This window comes from Manis pentadactyla, chromosome 3 (genome assembly GCF_030020395.1).
Source record: "Manis pentadactyla isolate mManPen7 chromosome 3, mManPen7.hap1, whole genome shotgun sequence".
NCBI classification, from domain to species: domain Eukaryota; kingdom Metazoa; phylum Chordata; class Mammalia; order Pholidota; family Manidae; genus Manis; species Manis pentadactyla.
The window spans coordinates 29,074,190-29,100,376 of record NC_080021.1 but is presented as its reverse complement, the minus strand read 5'-3'; the positions used below and the strand labels follow the sequence as shown (position 1 = coordinate 29,100,376).

Genomic DNA, 26,187 nt, shown 5'->3' with positions numbered 1-26,187 from the left:
TCTTTAAAGCTCTACTTAGAGCTCTTAACATTTTGCCTTTTCTTTTTTCAGCATGCTTTCCAATACATCTACTTAAATGTATTAGACACAGATGAAGGAAGAATATGCTCTAGGTATTTCTGAACTTGAGCACATTTCTACAAAACCAGGAAGAGGTCACTCAGAGGTTGTAGAAAAAGCAACTTCCTCTGGTACTTTTATGACTCCTTCTGGTGTGAGGCCCTCACTATTGTGACTGCTTCAAGGACATGACCACGAAGCATAGGTTCCAGTAAATATCCACTTTTTGCTGCTCTTCTATAACTCAACTGTCTCTAAAGTAGTCTGTATCCTCTATGTAATCCCCAAACTCACTCATTTTCTAATTTTCCAGTTAGCAGACAGATTCTGGCTTGTAGTAAGATTTATAATCAGAGCATGAGGACATATAAGGGGAATTAAGTGTTTTGGGGAGTCTGCTATGTTAAGTTCTCTTAAAAAATGTGCAAAGAAATTTGAGACTCTAGTAACATACAGGATTGTTTCAGTGAAAGTCTCCTTGTGAATCACCATTTTGGGTGGCCACAGTCTATTTGATTCACTTGGCTCAAGATGATCACATGGTGAATTACCTTTCTGCTGTCTTAGGGACACCTGTGGTATGCCAGAGTTAATGGTAGAGTCACAGGGAGTACACATACAACTAAGATGCATCCCCCAGTGCTTAAGGGGCCCACAGCCATCAGCAAACAGCACGCATACACTTGCCAACTACGGTATCATCAAGTAAGTTCAGGAGTTTATCTACTAATAGACTGGTTAAATTATAAAAGGCCCTCCATAAATCTTTTTATTTATAAATCCCAAATGAACAAGCAGAGTTAAAGCCCACAGTCCTCCACACAGTTTCATTAAATACGAAATGTGCATTATTTTTCCCATTCTTGTGGATACTCAGTTTCTAACAGGCATTTTTTCCCTTCATTTTACTAAAAAAAGTTGTCAGCTGTTCTCGCTGATCTCTGAATTCCATTATGTAGTGGAGAAAGACTTATTCCATACACAAATACAACAGTCAACATTGTCTTACCAAATTTAACTTTTATAAATTCACTTACTTCGGTTCTATCATAATTACAAGCTTCTTCTCTATAGTATTTTTCAGGCACTTTCATTGTTGGTTGTTTGGTTGGTTAATTTATTAGGCTTGAGCGGCTGTGTGTTAATATCCCCAGAGCAAATGAATCATAGACTAAGGAACAGTGTAATGGCCCAGATGCCAATGTCAATTATAGTCCTTTATTAGTGTTAGACTGAAGGCAGTACCTCTGGAGTACAGCTCTGTTCATATAAATTAAAGCTAGCAAGCTGAAAATATAAAATTAAAAGAGCTTTGTCTATATCATATATTCATTTCTTTATCAACTCAACAAATTTACTAAAAGTTTTCTATATGCTAAACAATGTTGTATATAAGAAGGCAGTTCAATACAGCACTGTGCATCCTAGGAAGGGGAAATGCAGAAAAGCTCATGCAAACTGTAGGAAAGACATTTAACATACTCTTGGAAGGTCAAGGAGGGCTTCATATCAGGATGGGTACATAAGTGAGTCTGAAGAATGAATCTATTAGGCCAAATTATGGGACAGGGGAAGGATAAGAGAATAACATTCAGAATATACTTTGAGAGCAACGAACAACAACAGGAGAATTTTAAGCGACAGTGACATCATAAAAATTATATCATACAAAATTTGTTCCACCTCTCTTTGGTTTAGGGAAAAGGAACAAGAACAGAGACTTGGGCTGTTAACAATAATATAGGTAGATGATGCTAAATAATGGTGTCTTGATCCACACAGTAGGGTGATAGGAGTGGAAACTCAACAGATTACAGTGCAAAGGTACCTCCAGCTAATGAACAATTCTTCCAGTGCTCAATGTATCTCTGTACATACCTTCTTAGAAATAATCAAAATACTTGCTTGCTTGTGCCAGTGCAAGACAGAATTTGCATGTATTAGACCTTAACATATCCTTAGCATTGTACAGCACAGAAAGTGCTTGGCATGTTTGGGAGTAGCATCTTGTGGCTGTATTCCAGAATGCATACAGAGGAATGACTATAGAGGACACTAAGGCCAACCTAAGATGGAACTTAAGGAATTTCAAGTTTATTCAATAGGCCATGGGAAATCAATTAGTGATTTAAGTAGAGAATAGAGAGATGATCTGGTCTTTCTAAGGATAACTGATGCCAATAGACTTTAATGTGAACCATGATACCCACCTCCTGGGATTCATGCATAAATTCAATCCCCTCCCTTTGAGCTAAGCAGGATCTGTTGACTTTTTTCTCATTACTCCTGTGATTACACTACATTATATAAAAGTGTATCTTTCTAGTGACTCACTAAAGGGACTCTCCTTGCTTGCTTGTTAAAGTAAAGAGCTGTTTTGACGAAGTTTACATGGCAAGTAACTATGCAAGGCCTCTAGAAACTAAGCATAGAACTGAAGCTCCCAGATCTAAAACCACAAGGAACTGATTACTTCCAATAACCATGTGAATTTGAAAGAGGATCCTTATCCTCATTTCTGAGGATCCTGAGAACTCAGCCCTGGTCAACACCTTGGTTACAGCCTGTGAGACCCTAAGAAGAGAACCCAGTTAGGCTGTGCCCAGACTCCCCACTTAAAGGAATCATGAGAAAGTAAATGTGACGTTTTAGGCTGTTAATTTGTGGTAATTTGTCACTCATTGATAAAAAACAAATACAACTAATAATGCTATTGAAGATAAATTAAATGAAGTAAATTTGGAAATAGGAAGTCCAAGTAAAAAGGAGGATGTAATACAGTGAAATTATGCATGTAATTGTGAAAACATGAACACTGGAATCACAAAGAGCTGATACTAAGTTGTTTATCAAGTTATATAATTAATCTACACGGGGGGATGGAGAGCAAGGGAGGAAAGTAAGGTGGGAGATTAGTAAAATGATTAGCACACATTATTATTATTGTGCTAGAATGATAGCAAAAATGGAAATGATGGTAGATTTGAGTAATTTTAGGTGGTACGTATCAATGTCTGTTCCAATATGGATAAACAGAGAGAGGAGGAAGTAAAAGATGACACAATTTCTAACTTGAAAGGTTGAGTGAAAATGATGCCATAACTGAAATAAGGAGTGCAGAAGGGAGAGCTGATTTGGCAGAGTTCTGTTTTGGCATATGAAGCCAGTGTGCCTGTGGGAGGACATCCATGTGGAGAGGTCCAGTGTATAGCCGGGAGTGCAGCCTTAGTATTCAGAAGAGATCTGAGTATGGAATTGGAGCTGGTTGAAAATTGTTACCCATAAATTCCACCAGTGTTCACACACACACACACACACACACACACACACACACACACACACACACAATCCTAATACTCTCTGTGTAAAAACCTGAGAAATCTTTTTTCTTAGAAATTGGTAAATTATGGGCTACTTTAACAACAGAGGCCACAGTGAAAAAAAAATGGAGAATGGGAAAGGATCCCTTCTTCTTTCCTTAAAGACAGATGATTAATAAATTCCCAAATGCAAAGGAGATATTTAAGTTGACCAAGCTTGGTAAGTCTGTTGCAGAGGTCAGCGAACTATGGGCCCAGGGCAACATCCAGCCTGCTGCCTGCTTTTGTAAGTAAAATTTTATTGGAACACAGATGTACCTATTCATTAGTGTATTATCTATCACTGCTTTCACAGTACAATGGCAGAGCTTAGAAGTTGTGACGGAAACTATGTGGACCACAAAGCCCAACATATTTACTATTTGGCACTACACAAAAAAAGTTTACTCACCCCAGTCTATTCCATTAAAAAAATGGTAATTCTCCAAAATAGTGCATTGATAAAAAAAGGTAATAAAGAAATATTACTTGGAATACCATGACACTGGTCTAAAAGTTTAAGACTTGGTCTCTGGCCTAATCTTCCATTCATTACTTGTAACCTGTCCAAGCAGCATTTTCTCAGTTGTTAAACAGGAATAATATCTCCTCTGCTTACTTAGTTAGGCTATAAGCAGGAACTCTTAAAATATCTATAAAGCACTATGCAAGTATAAGGTAATATTATGGGTTTTCATATTATCAGATCAAGACATCAATGTACCCAGTCATAATTATGCAAGAAAAATATAAATATACACTTATCAGAATCAGAATACTTTTCTATTTTTGTTATCATTACAAGAAATATTAGGGTTGAGGAGAACTCATATCAGCATCTTCCTTTCCAGAAAAGAGAAGTACAGAAAATTAAGATATTTGCTTAGTCACCCAGCTAATTAATGGTAGCATCTGAGATCCAGTCATCTCGTAATCCTAATTTGCTCTCTACAGGGCTATATACCTATAGTCTGACTAACTTGAAAATCAGTCATATTTCATACACATGTTTGAGTATCTGATGCATATAATTTTAGTATAGAGAGCTCAGAGGCAGAGAATGTGCTTAAAGATGAATTGCCTCATCAAATGCATTTCATTCTTTAATTCTTTTGAATTAGTAATAAACTTTTCATTTTAAAATCAGATAAATTGCAATGGAAGCACAGAGACTTCCCAAATATGCACCCTGTTTCCCCATTAACACTCATTTTCAAGCTAACAAATAATGATCAGCATTATTAGATATCTAAAAGTCAGAAAACTGAGAGAAATACACACGTTATATATAGAGTTATCATTTTTCTTATCTGACTTATGACTAAGGCAAGATGATGTTACCTGTCCAAGGTCAGATAAGAGATCAATGTGAAACAAAATTAGAAATAGAGGTAGATGTCTTAAATGGGGAATACAAGGATGAATGATTTAAAAAATGACTTGAAAATGTGTGGGCATCTTAAAGTGTATAGACACCTGCCTAAAGACAAATCATTATTTATATTTAACTTGATATTCTATCTTCCAAAACAACATGTCCTTTCATTAGCTTCTTGTTTATTTGCAACATGAGCTGTCATGGTACCTGGCATATCTGTAGGCTGAATGAAGATTTGCACATTTTTCCTTGATTTAGAAAGATGCCATGGAAATGCCAGTGATTTTTGTAATGTGAACTTTAGAAAAGGGAATCAGGTGCTTATTTCTTGACCAAAATAAGGACAGTGTTTCTTACTGTCAACATAATCAACTTTGTTATACTTTTACGTCTACACCTTTTCTTTTGGATACTTGGCTGCCACTTTAAAAAGTGATCATATATCATTTCCAAAGAAATGCAGCTTCCCTGGATAATCATTTAAATATAAAATATCTGAAATAACTGAAATATCATTTTACCTGCTAATTATTTTATCTCTTCCAAAATGTAAAACATAATTGCAGATATATATTTCTTTAAAAGTATAACTTCCATCTTGATCATTAAGTAGTAAATTGTATGTGTGAAGTAATTAACTGCTAATAAATGGCACACAAATTTTGTCATCTCTTCTTTCTCTTATGTCTTTCCTCTACTGCTGGTTGGTGAAAATCACTCCTCATAGATCTCATTAGCCATTAGGAGAACTGGATAGACAGTGGTGTACAAAATTTCAGGTACCAGGAAAAGGGACTGAAGTTTGTTGAGCAGGTATTATAGGTCAAGCAGTACATTTAGCTTTTATTGCTTAGAGGTAAGCTATCTTGTGATATGGGTGTAATTATCTAGATTTTACATTTGAAAAAACTTGGCAGGAAACAAATCTGAAAACTTCTCAAAGGTCACACAAGTTAGGAAAGGCTGGAGTATAAATATGAACTGTGTGCCTGCAATGGAGGCCACTTCTTGGGGAGAAGAATTCCTATTTCTGAGTGGCTGTTAACGCCCTTCATTTCTGTCAAGATTCTTTTCCTCCCTCTATAAATTTTCCTGCACTTAAGTAACCTTCAATAAATGGGTCATAGTTGAAGAAGTTTCCACTGATTAAATTAGGGCTTAATAAAATAAGCATAAGGAGTTCTCTGAAGCCATGTAACAAATATAATTTAGACCAGATTTCCTTCCAATTTTAATGAAACATAAAGTAAAAGACAGTGGCATGTTGCTGTGAATCCAGCACAAGCCTGGGACTCAGAATATTGAGATAGTCATGGCTCTGCCCTTAAGTTTGTGTGCCTCCTTGAGTTTTTTAACAGACACATATCCTCACTGATAAATAATTATACTGAACCTATTTTTACAGCATTGGTGGATTTATGGAAGGAGACATTACATGATAAAATCATTTACAGATTAAAGACATATTATGGTATTATTATATTTTAGTATTTTGCTAAAAACTGCCTTAAGACATAAATTCAGAGGTTACTCAGAAAATTGCTTAAATTAAAATGTTATTAATTACTCATCTACTAACATCCAGCATTAAGACCATTTTCACCGATTTTTGCCACTAGAAACTGAAAGACACCAACCAATTTTAAACACACAAAAAAAGGAAAAAACAAACAAGAAAAAAAAAGTAAGTTTCCAAATAGTTTTGGTTATCAGTTGTCTTATTGTTCAAAGAGTCAGACACCTTCTTATACAACCAATGTACACAAAAGTCATTTTAGGAAATGCTGATATTAGTTTCACACTTGATGTAAAATTTAAAACCTCATCTATGGTTTGCTCTGGGAATGTATCCATCATTTCCAACATTGTGCCAGGAAAAGAGCATCTAGCTTCCAAATAACTAAAACAGAAGCAAACTTCTGGTATACAACCTATTTATAATTTGGCCACTGTGTACAGCATATACTTTCTGCTTTCTCTGGAGCTGGCAATGCCTGAGGACTGAAGTATGGACTAGAGAACTGGCAGTAGAGATACGTGAAGTGAAAGGTACAAAGTATATAAAAAGAAATAAAAACTACCCAAGTGAAGTATCATAGCTAAAACTGGATCTGTTCTTTATAAAGAGTTATAAAAAATGTGCATTTTATGTGACTAAAGATTGTGAACTTTGAAAAGATAAAAAAATAAATGTATACATATGCATATGGAACCAAAAATGCAAAAAGAAACACATTTGTTTTAAACTATAGGCAAAGTAGTGAAGAAAAGTTTACAGAAAATTGGATAACTAAATTTTTAAAAAATTCATTCTATTTGAAGGACTATTTCTCCCATCTTGTAACTTAAACATATACCTACAGTGGAATTTATTAAAGTCAGTAGACTTAATTGTAAATTTCAATAAGCTTAAAAGCAAGCACAGCTAACTTGAAAATGGGGGGAAAATTCCCATGGCAATAATTTTATTTCTAAATTTGTCCACAGGGTGATTTTATTTCATTTTTCCCATTAAAAATTTAGGCACAAATAAACCTACTCCCAAAGAAGTTCTTTAACAAAACAAGATATAACTTGAAGCAATTATTTTTGTCAAGTCAGATTTTCAGAAATCCATTTGCTGAAGTTTATTATACACGTGGACTAAAACTTACAAATGTATAAGCCAGTTTCTTCTCAGCCTGTGTAAAAGCCTGGTACGTATTTGGTACTTTGAAGGAAAATACTAACTAACTTTATGTAACTTAGAATCCTTCAAAATTCACCTTTCCCTAGACCTTTTTAAGTTAAAACCATCTAGTGGGTAAAAAATGGGTTTTGGAATGAGAGAGAATGTATACAAATGGTTCCCACTTACAGCCTTGATTATATTGGACACGTTATTGAAAATATCTAAGGCTCAGTTTCTTCTGATGAAAAATGGGGGAGAAAAACTAACAGGATTATAGTAGGGATTACATGAGATAATTATATGTGAAAGAGCCTAGCAGACCCTCATAAATGTTAGTGTTTTATAAAATCAGATTCATTTCTTACTATAATTAGCTGTACAAACTAGATTGATGGGCTGGACAGATAGATTATACTCAATATAATAAGAGTTATAATAACATCTAAACTCTGAATCCTTGCTATATTCCAGGGATTGTATGAAGTATCTGAGCACGGCTAATTTATTTTATTACTCATATCTAATTCATAACAATAAATTAGGTGCTGCTGTAACCATTTTGCAGATGAGAAAAATGAAGTTTAGAATAGTGAATTAAGCCAGTATCAAATAACCAGGATATAAATGCAGGCCCTCAGTAGTCCTCACTTGAACTATTCCCTGGATTCTCATTAACCGGGCTTTGAAAATATCCACACCAAATAAAAATGGAAATGGGGGCAATTCAGGTAAAGAGGGGAATTCCAAGTCTGGTGACAAGATAAACAACAACAGCCTGCAGTCTATGTCACTTCCTGGAAAAGATGTTCCTACAGTGTGACTGTTCATCACCTCGCAACTCCAAGCCTTTGCGACTGTTTGTGTCATGTCTATAAAAAAGCTTGAGATTGTAAAAAGAAATTTCATCTGTTACATCAGCTTGTGTGTTATATAACCTTAGGGGATATGAAAACAATTCCATCACTATAAAAGTCTTCAGACCCACATTAACCTGGGTGATCATATTGTTTGACTTGATTTGTGGATTCACAGGAATTCCCACATTCTATATAGTGGGCAATATATTGAATACATCACAGAGGGTATCTTCTTCATTGTCATTTTCATCTCTGGGGCATTTTGAATCTGTAGAAGAGGACAAAGTCTTGAACCACAGTCCAAATCTTTAATAATTTGCTTGATTTTGTAGCATGTTATGTCATGCACAGATCTGTAACTGACAAATTAACTACTACAGCAAGTTCAAGTTAAGTGCTTTTGAGAGTTTTAGTAGCTTTATGAAATAATTATAAAATGACCATTTGCATCTTGTTCTATCATAGAAAGAAGTACTGTTACCTACTGAATGGTTGATGACCTGAAGAAATTCTTGCCTCCTTATTTCCTAATTTAAATAGGGAATGACTTAAATCCCAATGAAAAGCTCCTGCATTTTCTCTACAGACTTTTTTTTTAAATCAAACATTCATTTCCAAAGTTTGAGGTGGTGGCTCCAAACTTCTAATACTTTAATTATTGCTATTCCTTATATGACAACATAATCTGAATTGCCATCTTAACTCATGTATCATAATAAATTAACTATATAGATTGTACATAATGAGTCAGTACATGCCTTGATAGCCCTTAACTGTCTATTATTTATTTGAGACATTTTCCCTTGTAATCATCTTCAATGAATGTTAATTCTTATGTATACAGTATTGTCAAGATATTTTCAGTCAGATGTCATAGAAAATCATATATCAATAGAATACAAGAATGTACTTTTCTGCAAGCTCTCAAAATATAATTCTATCGATGATCCTATCTATATCTATCAATCTGTCTATCCATTGGTTATCCCCACCATCTGAAAACAAATTTAGAAGCATGGTTGCTTGAATGGAGCAGTTGAAAAGTTAACTGAGATATACTAGACTACTAGCTGGGAAAAAAAAATTGAAATAAGTAATGTGAAATAAATGAAGAAGTTCAACAGATTATAAAAACAAAGGGTGTATAACCATGCAACTCCATGGACAGTGACTACACATACAAGCAAATGAAAGCAGCTGACCACGTACCCACACACCTTGGCAGAGGCGCACTCCACACTCGTCGGCCGCCACCAAGACAGATGATCTCTGATGTCCCTTCTAACCGATAACCTGATGAGCATGAGAAGGTCAGAGTGTCACCGACCCCAAAGCTGAACCCAATTCGGTTACCATATTGAGGAATTCCAGGATCTTCACAAGGTTCAAGATTATATTCTGTAAATAAGGCAGAGAGGAGGACAAAGAAAAATGACAGCAGTCACTTTCAAGGGTATATTCCTATTGTTTGCAAACTGGATGCTTTTAGGGCCCAGTCACACATTTAAAAAGTGACTATGTGTGTAACTATGGAAACATGCTAATGCCACACATTATTTTCTTCTTTTGTAAAAGATCTAATAATTTAATAAGTGCTTTTATTAGGACAAGACTATTACCATTTGTATGATTTTACATATGTGAAATAAAATATAGATGGGTGATAAAATGAAAATGTAGCTATGACTTCTGCATTAAAAAATTTCCCATTTCATAGATTTTTGACTTATAATAATGGAATAATTCTTTTCAAACACAACATACCATGTGGAATTAAATAATTTGCACTTTTGAGATGCACTTGACTTAATGGTTGTAGTAAATGACAAGGGCTCTTGTGTCTCTAGTTTACAAGCAGTTCCATTAAGCCATATTCTGAAAAACATGTGACTTCAGATGCAAGGGATTATGTGTGACTGAACTGCCCACACACTGAAAGTTGTTATATTATAGATTTATATAAGAAAATCTCCCCAAGCAATGAATGAACAGCATGAAAATGAACAGCTAAACAATCTTCAGGGTGTGAGGGTAGAGTTGATTAAACAAAAAAATAATTTATATAAAGTCCTAAGAAGAAGCTTACCTAAAAATATTCACAGAGCACACACCTAGTATTTAATTGTAATGGAAAACAACAGGAACTGTTTCATGTTGATGAACTATTATTTTGTTGTTTAAAAAATTTCTTTGGACATATTTTTAACATTGCAGGGTACAATTGATAATGCTGATTTACTATTGGAATACCTTATTTTAAAAGACAAGTATGTTCATGCAAACATTAGAATATTACTTGAAGGACAAGACTATTACCATTTGTATGATTTTATATATATGTATATAAATTGTGGGTGTGTGTATATATATATATGTAATACTATAATTTTAATATTAGCAAATTGGCATAAGATTTACTTATTTGTTTCTGCATTAGGAAATAACTAATTTTGTCTCACTATTCCATTCAACTAGAAAGTAGAACTCTTATTGATAGGAATACTTTAAGAATACAAGTTAAAACAATATAATTAATGTACTTCAAGTAGATTTTTAGAGAATTAATTTAGTTTTGCTTCTGTTTAACACCCCCCTTTAATATGCTACTATACACAGTCTTCAGCGTATTTCAAACTTAAAATTCGTTGACAGATATGTCTTTGTTTTCTTCTTTTCTGTTAATTTCCCTTCTATTTGGTCATACATAACTTATGATCATACTTCTAAAAACTCAATTTTTTGTTACTAAAGGGCTTTAAAAATTTATTTTCATACCAGAGAATGTAATATTGAATCCTTCATATGATATTGAAAAATCTGAAATAAAGCGCAATTGAGCCCTGAAATTTCCGTAGAGACCAGCATTGATTGTGGAAGGAAGTTCTGAACCAGTCAGGCGTGCCAGGGGTTGGGTGAAACTACCATTCTCTGTGATCAGTAAATAGTCATGATGGTCTTCCAAATGAAAGGTGTGAAAGTTGAACTGCACACCTAATGAGAAAAAGAGGAAAATTAGACTTACAAAGTATAACAGTAAAGCACAGAGTTAACAAACTAACTAAAACCTGGACTCTCCTTGTAATTGAATCCTCTGAAAATGAAAGACTCTGGTACAAAACATTCTAAATGCACAGTATAAGCCTGTCATCCTTTTGGTTTTGTTTTTTTTTTTTCTTTCAGCTACCTTATAAGAGATATAGTGAGTCATGTCTTAGAAACTGCTTGGAAATAAAAATTTAAAAAGCAACACCTAAAAAGAAATCACCTGAGTTTTCTGAAACTTTCAAAGAAAATTCAAATAATTTGTTTATAATAGAAGTGCAGTTTTCTGGTGAACATTTTTCATGCCCCCTTCATTTCCTTCTGCACACTCCTCCACACACATAAAAACAGTGCTTAGGAACAATGCACCCAACTTCCAAGAATATTTAACTACCTTAGAAGAGAAATATTAGCACATATAGGAAGGAACTGTTTTTTCATTAAATTAATATAATGACTCTTTATTTATTGGTTATTCACACACTTCAATGTGTATATAACATACTGAAAATTACACATGTAAGTGTTCAACTCACTGAATTTTCTAAAATGAATACATCTTTGCCAATAGTCCCTGAATCAAAAGACTTAGCATTACCAACACTCAGAGACCCCCTCCCTTCATCAGACTTTTTAGTCACTTTACTTTGCCAAAAGTGACCACTCACTTAACTTCTAATAGCATAGGCTATTTTTACTACTTTATATAAATGTTTTTGATAGTTTTATAATGGATTCATGTAACATATACTCTTTTGGGTCTGAGTTCTTTTGCTCAACATTAGGTATGTGTGATTCATCATATTTGCATGTGGTCATGGTTTGTTTATTTTTAGTGAGATATAGTACAGAATTTAATTTTTTGAGTACACTACCACATTTCTGTTCACTAGTTGATGGTCATTTAGGTAGTTTATATTTTAGCACAAATGCAGATGGAGCTGCTATAAGAATTCATATATGTATTTTATAGATACATACATAAGCACATATGTGCTTATTTCCTTTGGGTAGATATTTAGGAATGGATTTACTGGGTCACAGAATGAATACATATATATTTCAGCTTTAATAGATACTACTTTACAAAGTGTCTGTGCCAATATACATTTCCATCATGATATCTGTTGCACTGTACCAATATTTAACAATTTAACAAAATTTTTCATTTGTTCCATTCTGGTGAATATGGTGTGGCACTGCATTGTGGTATCATGTGAATTTTTTATGACATTGCCTAGAATACATGTTAAACACTAACAATTACATACACAAATACCTCATAATGCAGTAAGGTACCAGATAAAATAAAGGATGACTACCACGTTCATCTTTCCCTTGAAATGCTTTATTATTTTTTTAAATTTGACCTTAAAAAAAAAAATCACCAAAAATTTGATTAAGGAAATCCAAAAACCCAGAATATAAGTAACATTCTTTAACATTATTCATTGACCTTTTCTTTCCAAATGGTAAATATTCCCAGAGTCCTCATTGTTTTTGAAAAACAAGAAGTGATCAAAAAATGAGACCAAAACAAACGTATAACATAGGCAATGATAAGACACAGCTATTAATGCATAATGGGTCAGTGACTCTGATTTAGCAAAGATTTGAAATAAACAATGATACTATTTTTCAAACTCTTTTTTAGAATGTAACAGTATTTTTCTCTCCATAGTGAGCAAGAACGTAAGAGCCTTTTAGAAGAAGTCTAGAAATTGAGTCAGTTTTTGAAATGTTCTCCAGTGTGAAAGTGGTCATTGATGCTAGCCAGATGTAAGCAAGAATGAAGAAGAGATTTGGCAAAGAGAGGGTGTGTTGCCATCTAGATAAACTGCTATCTACATTTACAAAATAATTAGAATTTGACTTTTGTTATTTAATAAAACTAAGAAAAATTTGCTAGATAATAGGATAGCAGATGGACACAGATAAAACTCATGCATGTAATCTATATAATTTTTTAAATGATTGTTTTGATATATAATGAATATGACAGTGGGATTATTAGCACCACAGTCTAGCAGAATTTTTAGTTTTCCCACTGTCAAGTATTACATAGTCTTTCTGAGACTCACTTTCTCCATTTATAAAATGTAGTTCTACTATGGTTTTCTTGAAAGTTAAGTAATACATGTGAATAAGTTGGTACAGTGTTTTGCATGGAGGAAGTGCTCTGTAACTGTTAGCTAATGCTACTGTTCAGTCACACATGACAGCTATTTTTTTTTCATGTCATCAGTCCTAGTCAATCACTTTATAAAAGGGAACTTTTATTTATCAGATTATGGTCCAAGCAATAAAATCTATTTTCACCATTGTGAAACAATGCAAAACCTTCAAAGTTCTGCAAAAGGTCAATTAATCCAAATATGAAAATGATATTAAGAACCTACTATATTCTAGGTATTACAGAATATAAATATTTAGAAGAATGCAAATAATTCATGATATACCAGGGAAAAGATACATAAACTAAAAGTTCAAACACATTCTGCTGTTATAAAAGTGATTAATGTAAGTCAATAAAGGAACAATGTAAAAGCAACTAATATTTCATGGGGTTAGTAGAGGCTTCTGTAGGCAATGACCTCTAAAAGTAGAAGTTTGAGGAGGAACAATTTTAAGATAGACATTTCAGGAAGAAAGGGGAAGACAGGCAAAGACACAGAATCTTAACAGGCAATGGGGTTTGAGGACTAATGAGGGAAAGTCATTGGTATCAACATCACAGTATTTTCTCATAAAAGTGATAATTCAGAAAGTCCTATTAAGGCAATTTATGTTATTTATAGACATACAGAAAAGATCAGGCTTAAAGGTAAAATGTCATGAAAATCTAGGTTTAGTTACAGTCATGCCATCAACCATGCTGTTGAGGGTGCCATATTGACTTTTAAGGAAATTCAAACTGTATAATGTAAATGTAAATGTAATGTAAGTTACTTCAAAATTTTCTCACATGAACTCTGGGTCCAAATTAATATGAAATATAATAGGCAGAAATACAAAAGGCTACACTGCCTTCTGCTATGGCTGTTGAATCAGGGTAAAGATTAAAAATCTATTCAAGGTTAAGCTAGTAGAAGAGATATAAGCTAAGATAAACAGGGATAGCGGGTGTGCTGATGAAAAATACAACCTGAAATATATAGATGTATGCACAAAGGTTTGTGGTTTCATAAAAAAAGAGCACTAGACTTGGAATCTTTGGTTATAGATTCAGTTTCTTGGTCCCACACTCACAGGCACTCTGGCTTTGAGTGTATAACAAATAACCTCTAGTGACTTCAAGATTCTTGCCTATAAAATGCAAGTAACACCTATACTATTTGCCTTACAAGGCATTTGAGAGGTCCACTGATCCTTGATAGAATCAACTTAAAAAAAAAAAGTCTGCAGTGAAGATAGAAAAATAACCAACTGCACAATCACACAATTTTAGGAATTGGACTTTAAAGTCTTAATAATCTAAAGAAATGAATTAGTTGACTACCAACTCATGAATTAGTACTATGACACAGCAGCAAAAAAGTTAATGAAAATAAATATATTGGCTTTATTAATGGAAATAATTCATGGAGTTAGATGATGCCATATAGTGTCTCATTCTGGAAAAACACATTTTTAGAAGACTATTAATTCCCTGGATAGCAATAAACTGAACACATCCAGAGAAAGATGATTAGAATGGTGATATCAATAAAAATAGCTAATGGTAAAAAAATTGAAGGAACTGGGAGCATTTAGTCTGGGAAGAAAATGTTGGGATATAAGAGTGGGAATGTGTAGGTGGCAGATGTAACAAACATGGTGGTCACAAACTAGTGACTTGGTGTACTTAGGAACTTAAGGTTTGGGCAGCAATTAGGTTTGGTTTGTTTTTGTTTTTGTTTTTGTTTTTGTCTAATTCCAGAGAGCAGAACAGGGACAGCAATCACAAAATAATTTTCAGTTAGAAGTATATACAAATTTTTCTCAAGGAATATGTTTTTTCCATCAGCGTAAGAATAAATACCAGGACAGTTCATCATGTTTTTGCCCTGCAGAGAAACTGGCATGATGGGTGAAAGGTTAGACTATACTAGCTTGATGATTTCTCCAGCTTTAAGAGATTATCCTTCACATATCTTTGGTTACACTTTGGAATAATTGTACTTTGAACAAATTTTATTGGCTCTTAAAAGTATCTAAATCTGCATTTCTTGCCATATTAATGCAGATTTAATTAACACTTGCAACCTGCAAAGATGCAAAACCTTAAGTCTTAATTAAACCTCTGTTTACATAGCAAGTGGTATGTAGCCCTCCATTTTCCTGTATAATATAAGGAAGCTATTTTAAACTCCCATTCCATTTTGTGAGATATATCTGCAATTCTGATAGGATATTTGTGACACAAATATTCCTAGAATGGTTATTAATTTGTGTGGAGAATAAAATTTAATACATAATCACATACATTTTAAAAACAAGTGTATATAACCATGTACCATTTGCTTTACAACTGGCTCAACACTTCAGAGCATCTTCACATTCCCTTTTGAACTTTTAAAATCAAACTTTTACCACTATACCACAGACAAAAACCATCCTGTTTGAGCTTTTGACATGAAAATTCCAAATAACATTACTTTACTATATCAAAAGAAAATAAATATCTCATATTACTATTATAATAAACATAGGAGCATTATAATACTACAGAAAAGTAAATGTAATGTTCTGCTGCATTTACTTAAATTGAATTCTGTAATAGTGTATTTTAGTACTGATCTGTTTTTGCTCATGCAAAATGACATTGTAAAGAACAATGAAATGAAAATAGAGATGAAATGAAAATTCAGAAGATAGCCCAATTATCATTGCATGAGGCAAATTACCTTTTCCATGGGTTACATCAACAGTCCATGTACAATTTAGAGAATTTGGATAAAATTCTGGGTAACCAGGTGATAAGATTGTTCCACTAGGCCCTCTAACATCTCCTCCACATAATGCTGAAAATACAAAGAAATACGGTCATATGATCAGTCAGAGTTAAAGAGGCACAGGCTGAACAAATCTCTTCTCTCCTCTCTTGAAACAGAAACTGATTTTCTTTACTTAAGCTATTTCCTGGTAATAACAGGAGTATGTAAAGGCCTCTTTCAGTACTAGGAAGTCATTTCATCCATTGAAGCACTAGAGAAGAAAAAGGCATGTAATAGCCCTTGAGAATTAATACTGGCCCCCAGAGAATGTAGCTCAAATTCCACACTTGAATTTGATGTGCATAGTTATCTTACACATTTCTAATTACAAGGAACATTTGCATAAATTGGTCATAAATTAAACATGAGTAATTAATTACTTAGCAGCCCCTCTTCTATTATGCTTCGAAAAAATGAATTAACTTTACAAAACCATTTATTTTAGATTCCTAAAAGGGATGTGTATCATTCTTCAAAGAATTCTATCTAAAACAGTGAACTAAGCTATGAAAATTTTTGAAAGCTGCTTCTGTACTTCTGCATTTCTCTGGGAAATATCATGAATAAAAAGGAATTTTTGACAGGATATGTAATTTTAAGTAAATATTCCAAGATAATGAAAATAAATAAATGCTCATGAACTGAGGTCAAAGAAATTAAACTTAATTCAGTGCTCATTTACTCAAGAACAAATTGCAGTTTACAATGTCTTCTACTGCATTCAACAGATCAGTGGTTATGGTATGCCAGACAATTTTATTAGTATTAAAAATTAAAAGAGACAAAGATACAGCCAGGTAAAAATGTATATTCTAGTAGAAACAGAGAGGTGTTCACTCTGTGTTCTGTTCACTTGAAGATGCCAACTATCATGGGCAAGGGCAGAAAAAACTGTGAATGCAACATATGACCTGGCTCCTAAGATTCTTGTTAAACCACCTTGGGACACTAGAAGGGCAGGTTTTGGCATTATTCTTTTTCATAATTTCTTCTAAGTAGCAACGCTTAGAAGAGTTGAGGCCATCTGGTTGTATTCCACATCTGACTAGAAATAATATTTGCAGTTTCTAGAAGTATTTAAGCATTCAGGCTTAGACTTACATATACATACAAAATTAAAAATGACTCCTTTTGTAATTTCTTTTACTCCACCCAGAAGTAAAATAAGGTATCCCTCTTGGAGCTGTCTTAACAGGCTACCTTCCTGAGAGCAAGAGAAGCACATTCTTCCAATTTCACTTATTATCAGGACAGTACAGTAATATGCATGATTTGGTATCCTAAGCTCCTGTCTAGAGGCTGCACAGGCCTTTGCTGATAATTATTCTTATTGAACCTCCTTTTTTTTCAATATTTACAAAAGTCCCATTGTGATTCTGTGATCATTTTAAGAGCTAGGTATACCACCATTTCCTTGCTGATATATCTTGCTGATAATGGTGGTACAAAGTTGACCTGTTTTTACTTTCTTTGTAATTAATTCTACTTCTTGACAGAGGACTGTTTTATTATTTTCACATGTCAATTTATTCCTAGTAAACTGTATTCCGTTTTATTCTCCACTGAGAGAGTCAGACAAAAAAGCCACCAATACAGTATGGTATGAATTTGTTGAATAAAATGTGATGAGTAAAACTGCTCTACTAGATTAAAACCTACAGTCTCTACCTGAAAGGCCTATAATTCATACATAAAACTCAGTAAACAGAAGGATCAAAATTAAAAGAGTTAAATTAGTTAATTAATTAAACACAAAAGTACCATAAAAGAGAGATGTGAAATTTTTAGTAAGTACATCAGATGTGCTTCTGTGGATGCATGTGTGTGTATTTGGTATGTGTACAAGTTGTAGTGGGGAAGCTGTTCTGTGCACTGGCATTCTTTTGAATAACAGGAACTTTGTCAAATCTTCTTCCTGTAGTTGGGAAATTTCTTGGGGATTTTCTGTCTGTGAACTGCACCCATCATACCTGTGTTTGAAGGTGGGATGTTAAAGGGATATTGTGCAGATAAATGAATAAGGTTAAGTAATCATAAACATATTAGAATATTTGAGTCATGGTCAATAACTAATGTATTATTAATAGACATTATACAGTTATTTTGATTATAACTAGAAGACAAAATACAAAGTGCATTTTTATGACACAGTGGAAATTTCTGTTATTTGAGGATATTAATTTCAGATGAAGGCCTTGAAAGGAACTGAGTCAAAAGACCTAATTTCACAGTAAATAAGGGGTAAGGAGTATGATTTAGGTCTCCTTTTTTCTTTTGAAACATGAAACTAAAAATATGAAAATAAATGTACTTTATTTTACATCTAATAAAACTTAGGATGGATTGCAACTACTACTAATTCTTAACAACAGCAAGACCAAACACTCATTTGAATTTACAATGTGACTGTCATGATTCTGAAGACTTTTATTTTTATTAATTAATCCCCACAACAAAACTCTAAGAAAAGCACTGTGATTACTTTTTCAGTTTGCAGATGAAAAAGCAAACAGACCACGAGCAGTGCAGAGTCCATGATCTTAAGCAGTCTCTTGGCTAGTAGCTTTTTCCTTCCCTGATTTTTGCCACATGTGATCACTACTTTATCACATGATTAATTCTCAACTAGAGCTTTAAAATATTTGAATTTGAAGTCTCCTCAAAAAGCCATGCCCTTGAATGTAATCACCCAGATTTGTAAAGTTCCACCTTACCCTTGGTGGTGATACACACCATGTGAGTGCTGGACAGTCTGTAACTACAACAGACCGTTTCTAGACAGTTCCATCAAAATGCTTTGAGTATTGCAAAGGAGCATGGAAATAGCCAACTGTTAAAAACCCCTTTATGATTTTTTTGTTTGTTTTCAGTCTCAAATCTGTCATTTTCCTATTTCTAGATCTCCCCACTCTGAACTGTACAACCTTATCTAAGATTGTTGTACTTGAGTTTTTTAAATAAAATAAAAGAAATAAGGAAACTGATGAAGCTTAAGTACATTCACTTCAATTTTGGGTTCTACTTCTAATGATGCAGGTAACCCTGAGTTAATCATGTAGTTTCTTTAGTGCTAAGTTTCCCCCAAATAAAAGTATAACTATATTGTTCATCAAACAAATTGGATTACTTGAAGCCTGAAACTGGTTTTCCAGGACAAAGGGTGAAAACAGGATTTGTCTTAGGCAATTCAGCATGTATGTCCTCCTACCTATCTATAATATAGGGCAGTTATGTTAGTTAATGGTACCTAGTTCCTTAAGGGTTGAGTCACACCAGGCAAATACCTCAAATTTACCTCTAGTGCCTATGGCAATCTTGTATTCCCAGTACACAGAACACATTACTTGGGGTTGACTTTTGACATTAATATTACCCTCGACACTTGTTGGCCAAAAAATAGGAATGCTATCCTGACCCTTCCTGTCTGGACTTCTGGGAGCCATTCAAGTCTCATTCTAGGATAAAGACTAAAGAGGTATGCAAGAGTGAGATCTAATCAAAGTGGCTAGTAAAAATTATTTTTGTAATCGAATATCTGTGTATCAGGAAATGTCTTTTAAAAATATGTGTTAAGGGAACATGAGAACACATGGTTCTTGACTTTAAGAATACAATAAGGAAAAAGAAGAAAAGGAGTATAACTACTAACCACTAGCTCAAAGAGAACACAGACAGTGTTTGTTCATGCTCAACAATATTTCTTCAGTGCTTACACAGTATAATTAACAAATATTGATTTAGTGAATCAATAGGTGGTTATAAATTACTGAAAAATGGCATAACAAGTAGAGAACCACAGGATCTAGGAAAAGTCAGGATTTTGCCTAAATGCTTTTACCTGGCAGAGCATAATCAGGTCAATGATCTTAAAGATTGACCAGGCTTTTGAACATTGAAGGAAGGGCTGGAACATTCCAGTGAAAAGGAAAAACATTAATGAAGGTAAAGGGAATAAAATATATATGCAAAATCAAAATACAGTAAGTATTCTCCAAAGTGAAAAGTATAGCTTGTCCATTATTTCATTCAACACACACTTATTGAGCACTAACTGTGTGACAAGAACTGTTCTGTGGAGAACAGACCTGAGGTCAAGAGGGGGAAAGTAAAGAGACCCCTCAAGAAATGCATGGTGAAAGATAAGATCTCAGATTTATTAAGTAGAGCAGGATCTAACTGAACCATTTTTGACTTCAGGTTCAAGGTTTTTTGGTCAAGAGTGAAACAAAATGAATTTAGAAAGGATCATGCTTTACTCAGAAAACTAAGTATACATAAAATAGAATTGGATTCAAAATACTCTTTCCATATGACATAACTGATAGGAAAAAGGGAGATGTCCTGTTTTAGAGTCACATATTCTAAGTGGCACAGTTTCTATAAACTACTTAAATGGCTATATGTATACTTTATACAAAATTCTTAAAATGAACATTGGCATCCCCAAGGAAATATTAATATATCCATAATTATACTTTCAATTTTAAATAATTTTAGTACTTTACTGTTGTGGAAAATGTGGGCAGGAGGCATTGTAACAGTGGAGTTCTCTGCATAGGATCTGGATCTAGAATGTTTGACTTTCAATACTGTCTGCCGTTAACTAGTAGGGTGATAGAGGGCAAGGCACTTAACCTTTATCTGCCTTTGTTTTCTCACTGTTAAATGATCATAATGCCATTTACCTCAAAGAGTTATTTTGACAATAAATTGAGTTATATATGTAAAGCACCTGTAGTAGTGCCAGCACATGGTAAACCTTCGATAAATGTTAGCAGTCATTACTGTCACCACCACTTCACTGTCTAGTCTGCTTTGTCAATCAGCTGGTTAGGGGCTGTGAACACAACACAAGAGCTCATGTGCCTAAGAGCAGAGCATGCTTTACCTTGAGTATCCAGGCAATCTAGGCCGATCAAGCCTATATAATGGGTCAGGGAAAGAAATTATGTTTATTCACTGTTTCTCCCTTTACCCCAAGAAATTTAGATTAGTTGTCTCTGCAGAAAAATTTTAGAATGGAGGTCATTTGTTGTTATGTTCAGCCCCACATTTTATAAAGACTGTTTTATTTTTGGTTTATGGGTCAGCTTACTTTGCATATTGAATGAGTTCTTACCATCACAAGTTGGGAGTGGATGACTCCACCAGTGGTTTTTTTCACATAGAAGGGGCTCTTCATGGTTCAGCCTGTATCCTGGGTCACAACTAAATGAAACAGTGGATCCGATGGAGAAATCATGGCCATAGCGGCGGCCGTGCACAGGTATGCCAGGGTCCAAGCATGAATAGGTGTTCACCGTGACACCTGGAAAACAAAGGGTGGGGGCAAAAAGTTTGATGGGAACCAGATTTGCTCAAATTGATTCTTAATTTTTAAACAATTGCAAATGATGATTTTCACAAATGTTAATGTTCTCATAGCTTTATTTAAATAACCAGCGATTTCTTTAACAATTCATTTGGACATCTCCTACCCAACAAAGACCAAATTCAGTTCATTCAGTTATATAAGAACTTGATGAAAATGTACAATTATCTACAAATTTTTGTATTGTTATAAATTATATATATAATGATATATATATTTTATATATAATGATAAATAATATAGTTACATTACATACTATGCTATTTATAATTATACAATAATAATTGTAGCAGTAGCTAAGTTTCTTGAGCTTATTATATTTCAACTCTAAAAATTATGCAAGATTTGCTTCACTTAGTCATTAAAAGAAACCTGTGAATTTGGTTTTATCTTTAAGACTCTATTTGATTATTTAGGATACTCTGACTCTGTTCATAACCAATATTATACTTAATATTTATAATTTATTTTTAAAGTCTTATCAATGTTTTAATTTGAGGCTTATCATTCTGATATAAAATATATATAAACAGGAAAGTAGAGGCATTTTGCAATATATGAAAATATGAATGCCAGTATGTTTCTAAGTAAAACAGTGCATCTGCTCTGGTGGCTACTTGTCAGTGTTTCAAATAGTCTGTAGTACACTTCGCTGTCTCCTGATGATAATCTTCCTTGTGACTTACAATCCCTACCTGAGACCATACCATACCATATCTCCGGATATTGCCAAATGTTCCCTAGGGAACAAAAATGCCCCCAGATGAGAAATTGGGTATAAGATAAAATAAATAATTTTTATTTTCCAAATAGGAAATTTAAACATTGAATAACAACTATTTTCGAATTCTAAAAATACAGTAATTGGCACTTTCAAAGTTATACATCATATTAAATCACATTCACACGAGAAAACATTTATTTGTATTAGTCACCCAAGTTTAAAATGAAGCTAAACAAAATGCTAAAATTAAATAAAAGTTCAATTTTAAAGAGGAAAATTGTATATTTTAAGTGTATTTATTAAGCATATTCATTTCATATAAATGCTGTTGTTTTTAATGAGAAACCAAAATACAACAGACAATTTTATCTTCAACACAGTTACTTTACCTGCTATATTCCTCTTCTCAATGTGGCCATTATTATTCTAGGCACCCAAGACTTTAAAATCCTCATTCATCTTTAAATCCAGTATTTTTTTCCTCCACAAAATGTGTCTGAAATCCACCCCCAATGAATAGAATAAAGTCATTTATTACTTCTCTTACCCTACCCAAAGCCTTCATTACTCCAGGTCAGTAAGACAAACAATAATGTCTGGCCTCTCTTAAAGTATCCTTCATCTCCATCTATTCTATATATAATTTTAGACATATATATCCTGAAGATATGCTATTTCTTTGCTTCTGTACCTTACTACTAAATGGTCCTAAGTTCAAAGTCAGTACCCTGAAATTTAAGACTTCCATATTCAACTCTACTCTTCTGAATTTCCATTATTTCCCATTCATGTAAGTCTACTTACTGGTTTTATGCCTTATTTCTCTGCCATGAATTATCAATTGTCCCCTTAACAAATCTAAATCTTTAATAGATCATCTCAGATTCCCTCTTCTTCCTAATGATCCAGCTAATATATAGCTTTCCTCTATCCAAAACTCCTTTACAGTAGAGAAATCTTAAGAAATCAGGGAAATGGAGATTTGAAGAAGTCATGTACAATGTAAATTATGGATACACTGGAAAAGGAAATATGGAAAAAAGGAAAATCAAACAAAGGTAATTATCCAGAGTGATTTTAATGGTTTCAAATTATTCAGAGGACAGGTCAGTGAATAATACAAGGTTAACTATTTCATTTGTCCTTCTTGTTCTCCAACTGAAGGATGAGGTAAGATGATGTATTTCTTTTATGTCCCTCACTGTACTGTTTACATCTAGCAGTCACAGAATAAATGTAAAGAACTATTTCATAATCCTCATAATATTGATTAACAAGCTAATTAATTAAGGCAATGGAAATGTTGCAAAATTGAGAAAATGAGAAAGATCATGATAGACAGATAGTATAATTTACTAAAAAACAGTTATTACAATTACAATGTAATTGGTAATTAAATGGCTTTAGATGATTCTTAAATTTTGTCATTAAAATTACAATGTAGTGGTAACATCTTTCTATGTTGACAGTACTGCACTACTTGGGGTGAGGATTTAAAAATGTGTGTTGGGGTGAGGATTTAATAATGTGTGTAACTGTTGAACCACTGTATTGCATACTTGAAACCAATACCGAGTATCAACTATACTTTAATAAAATAAGTAAATATATAAAAAACAAAAAAGCAATAAAATTACAATGTAATTGGTAGTTAAATGGTTTAAGATGATCTTTAAATTTTGATAGTGTATGAAATTTTCAGAAGTTCATGTTGGCATTATAAATGACATTAACATTTTCTCATTTTTCTTATTTTAGAGAACTTGTTTTTTTGAAAATAAGATCTCAAAACAGTTTTTGAGATTTGTTTATTCTGTTTAATAAAAAATATTTAAACATTTTAAATTTTAGCTTCTCTACCCACTCATTTATCTATTGACTTTAAATATAGCAACTGTTATTTACACTGTGCATTCTTTTAGATAACTACCATTTTCCATAGTAGGAAAAAGAATATTTATACATGCAAATGAAAAATATGTCTTTGGGAATGGGTGTATTTGTCTATAGATTTGTCCTGTACCCATTTGTAATTGTATCACTTCATATAACACTTAGATATCCAAGAATACTTAATTATATTTCAAGATATAACAACATAATAAATAGAAGTGATTTTTCCTTGGAAAAACTAGACTAAAATAAAAAAATGGGCTATGTTCCTAAAGTCTATGCTATGCTACTATTATTTTAATATGTTTTGGAAACTACAAATAGTCTTACCCTATTGTTATAGTTTTTGCAATCTCTCTGTTTTGTGAGACAGATAGAGTGAGGTAAAAAAATGTCCCAGCAGAGGAAATAAAACGGAAGTCTGGAATGCAAGTAGTGGTAGTATTGCAAAAATTCCTTCCCATAGATTTTTGGTCCCCTGGAGGAGCTGAGTTTTCTTCTAACTGATTTAATATTTAAAAATAGAAATTCATGAACACCAAATATATATATATATCTACATATATATATGTAGATATATATATATATATATATATATATATCTACATATATATATATTAAGGTTTAATTGGAATAATTAAAGTTTTACTCTACTGCTTTTGAGGTTTGTGAATGGTTCATTTAAAAAACATAGTTGATAGTTTGGTTACCTTAAGTTTGGTAAACTTGTTAAGAAAGTGAAAACAAAAAAAAGGTTTGTTTGCTGGTTTCCCTGATAAGAAAGGATTTGTGAAATTAGGGATTATTTCACAACAATAAGTAAACACACGACTAGACAGAACAGAATGAGATAAAGTAATCTCATAAAAACTAATTCAAATGGAAATTTACCTGCCTCCTGGCCAAATTTGACCAAAACCAACATCCAGCATGTCTCTCATCAACCTCAGACTCTCCTATTTCATAGCCTCCACTCTGCCTTTTCAGGCATTAGCTATGACTAATAACTTGTACTTGAACTATGTCACTAAAGGCCTACAGGCCACAAACTAGCTGACTGACAAGGACTCCTTGCCTTGACAAAACTTTAGTTAGGCTCCTAATGTTCCTCCTTTTGACTAGGTCTCAGCCTGGACTCTGTCTGGGCTCATTTATTCCAGTTTCCAATTGGGTCAGTTTACTGAAAATTCCCCTCCCTTTGATATCTGATCAAATTTCTCATCCCCACCCTTAGTATCTTATCACCCTGACTACTTTCAGAAAAAATCCTATATAACAGGTTTAGTCAGAATCCCCCTGCCCCTAATGTTCCCTCTTAGTAATTTTCTATCCACTGATCCTTACCCTGTTCCTTGGCTATAAATTCATTCTTGTAGTCAGAGTTGAGCTCAATCTCTCTCCCCTAATACAAAAGTCCACTGTAGCAAAAGTGTGCTTTTCTATCTTTAGCAAGTGTTATTAATAATTTCTTCATATACAACTGAGGAACACATTTGAGCTTGAATTCTCATTCTTATTCCTCATCTGATTAGTTTGTATAGGAAAAAGACAAGAGCTATCATTTACTGAGCACTTACTGTATGTTAGGCCTTTTAATAACACTGCATATGTGGTTTCATTTAATCCTTAAAATAATTCTGTGTCTGACACACATAAAGACCATATACCTTAGTGGGAGTGGGATTGAATGTGATTCATTGGTCAAGGGACACTGCAATGGACTAAGACAAAAGGTATTTGCCTATTGTGGCATCTTGATACAAATTAACTGCTAGTAAGAATTAATTTTGAAATAATTTCAAAAAATGGCTCTAGTCTGACTCATCTTCAATCAATAAATATTAATCAGAAGATCT

The 26,187-nt window shown here is 33.3% G+C and overlaps 1 protein-coding gene across 5 annotated transcripts in view; it reads right to left on the bottom strand.

Moving 5' to 3' along the window:
- Positions 1-26,187, bottom strand: part of CSMD3 (CUB and Sushi multiple domains 3) — a 1,218,504-nt gene that overhangs the window by 374,118 nt on the left and 818,199 nt on the right. For all 5 annotated transcript variants that reach the window (XM_057497816.1, XM_036876426.2, XM_057497817.1 and 2 more), the window contains 4 exons: positions 21,463-21,651; positions 16,254-16,370; positions 11,101-11,316; positions 9,535-9,723 (listed from right to left, as the gene is read on the bottom strand). In XM_057497816.1, the coding sequence (XP_057353799.1) occupies positions 9,535-9,723; positions 11,101-11,316; positions 16,254-16,370; positions 21,463-21,651 (711 nt within the window). The remainder of the gene's footprint in view (positions 1-9,534; positions 9,724-11,100; positions 11,317-16,253; positions 16,371-21,462; positions 21,652-26,187) is intronic.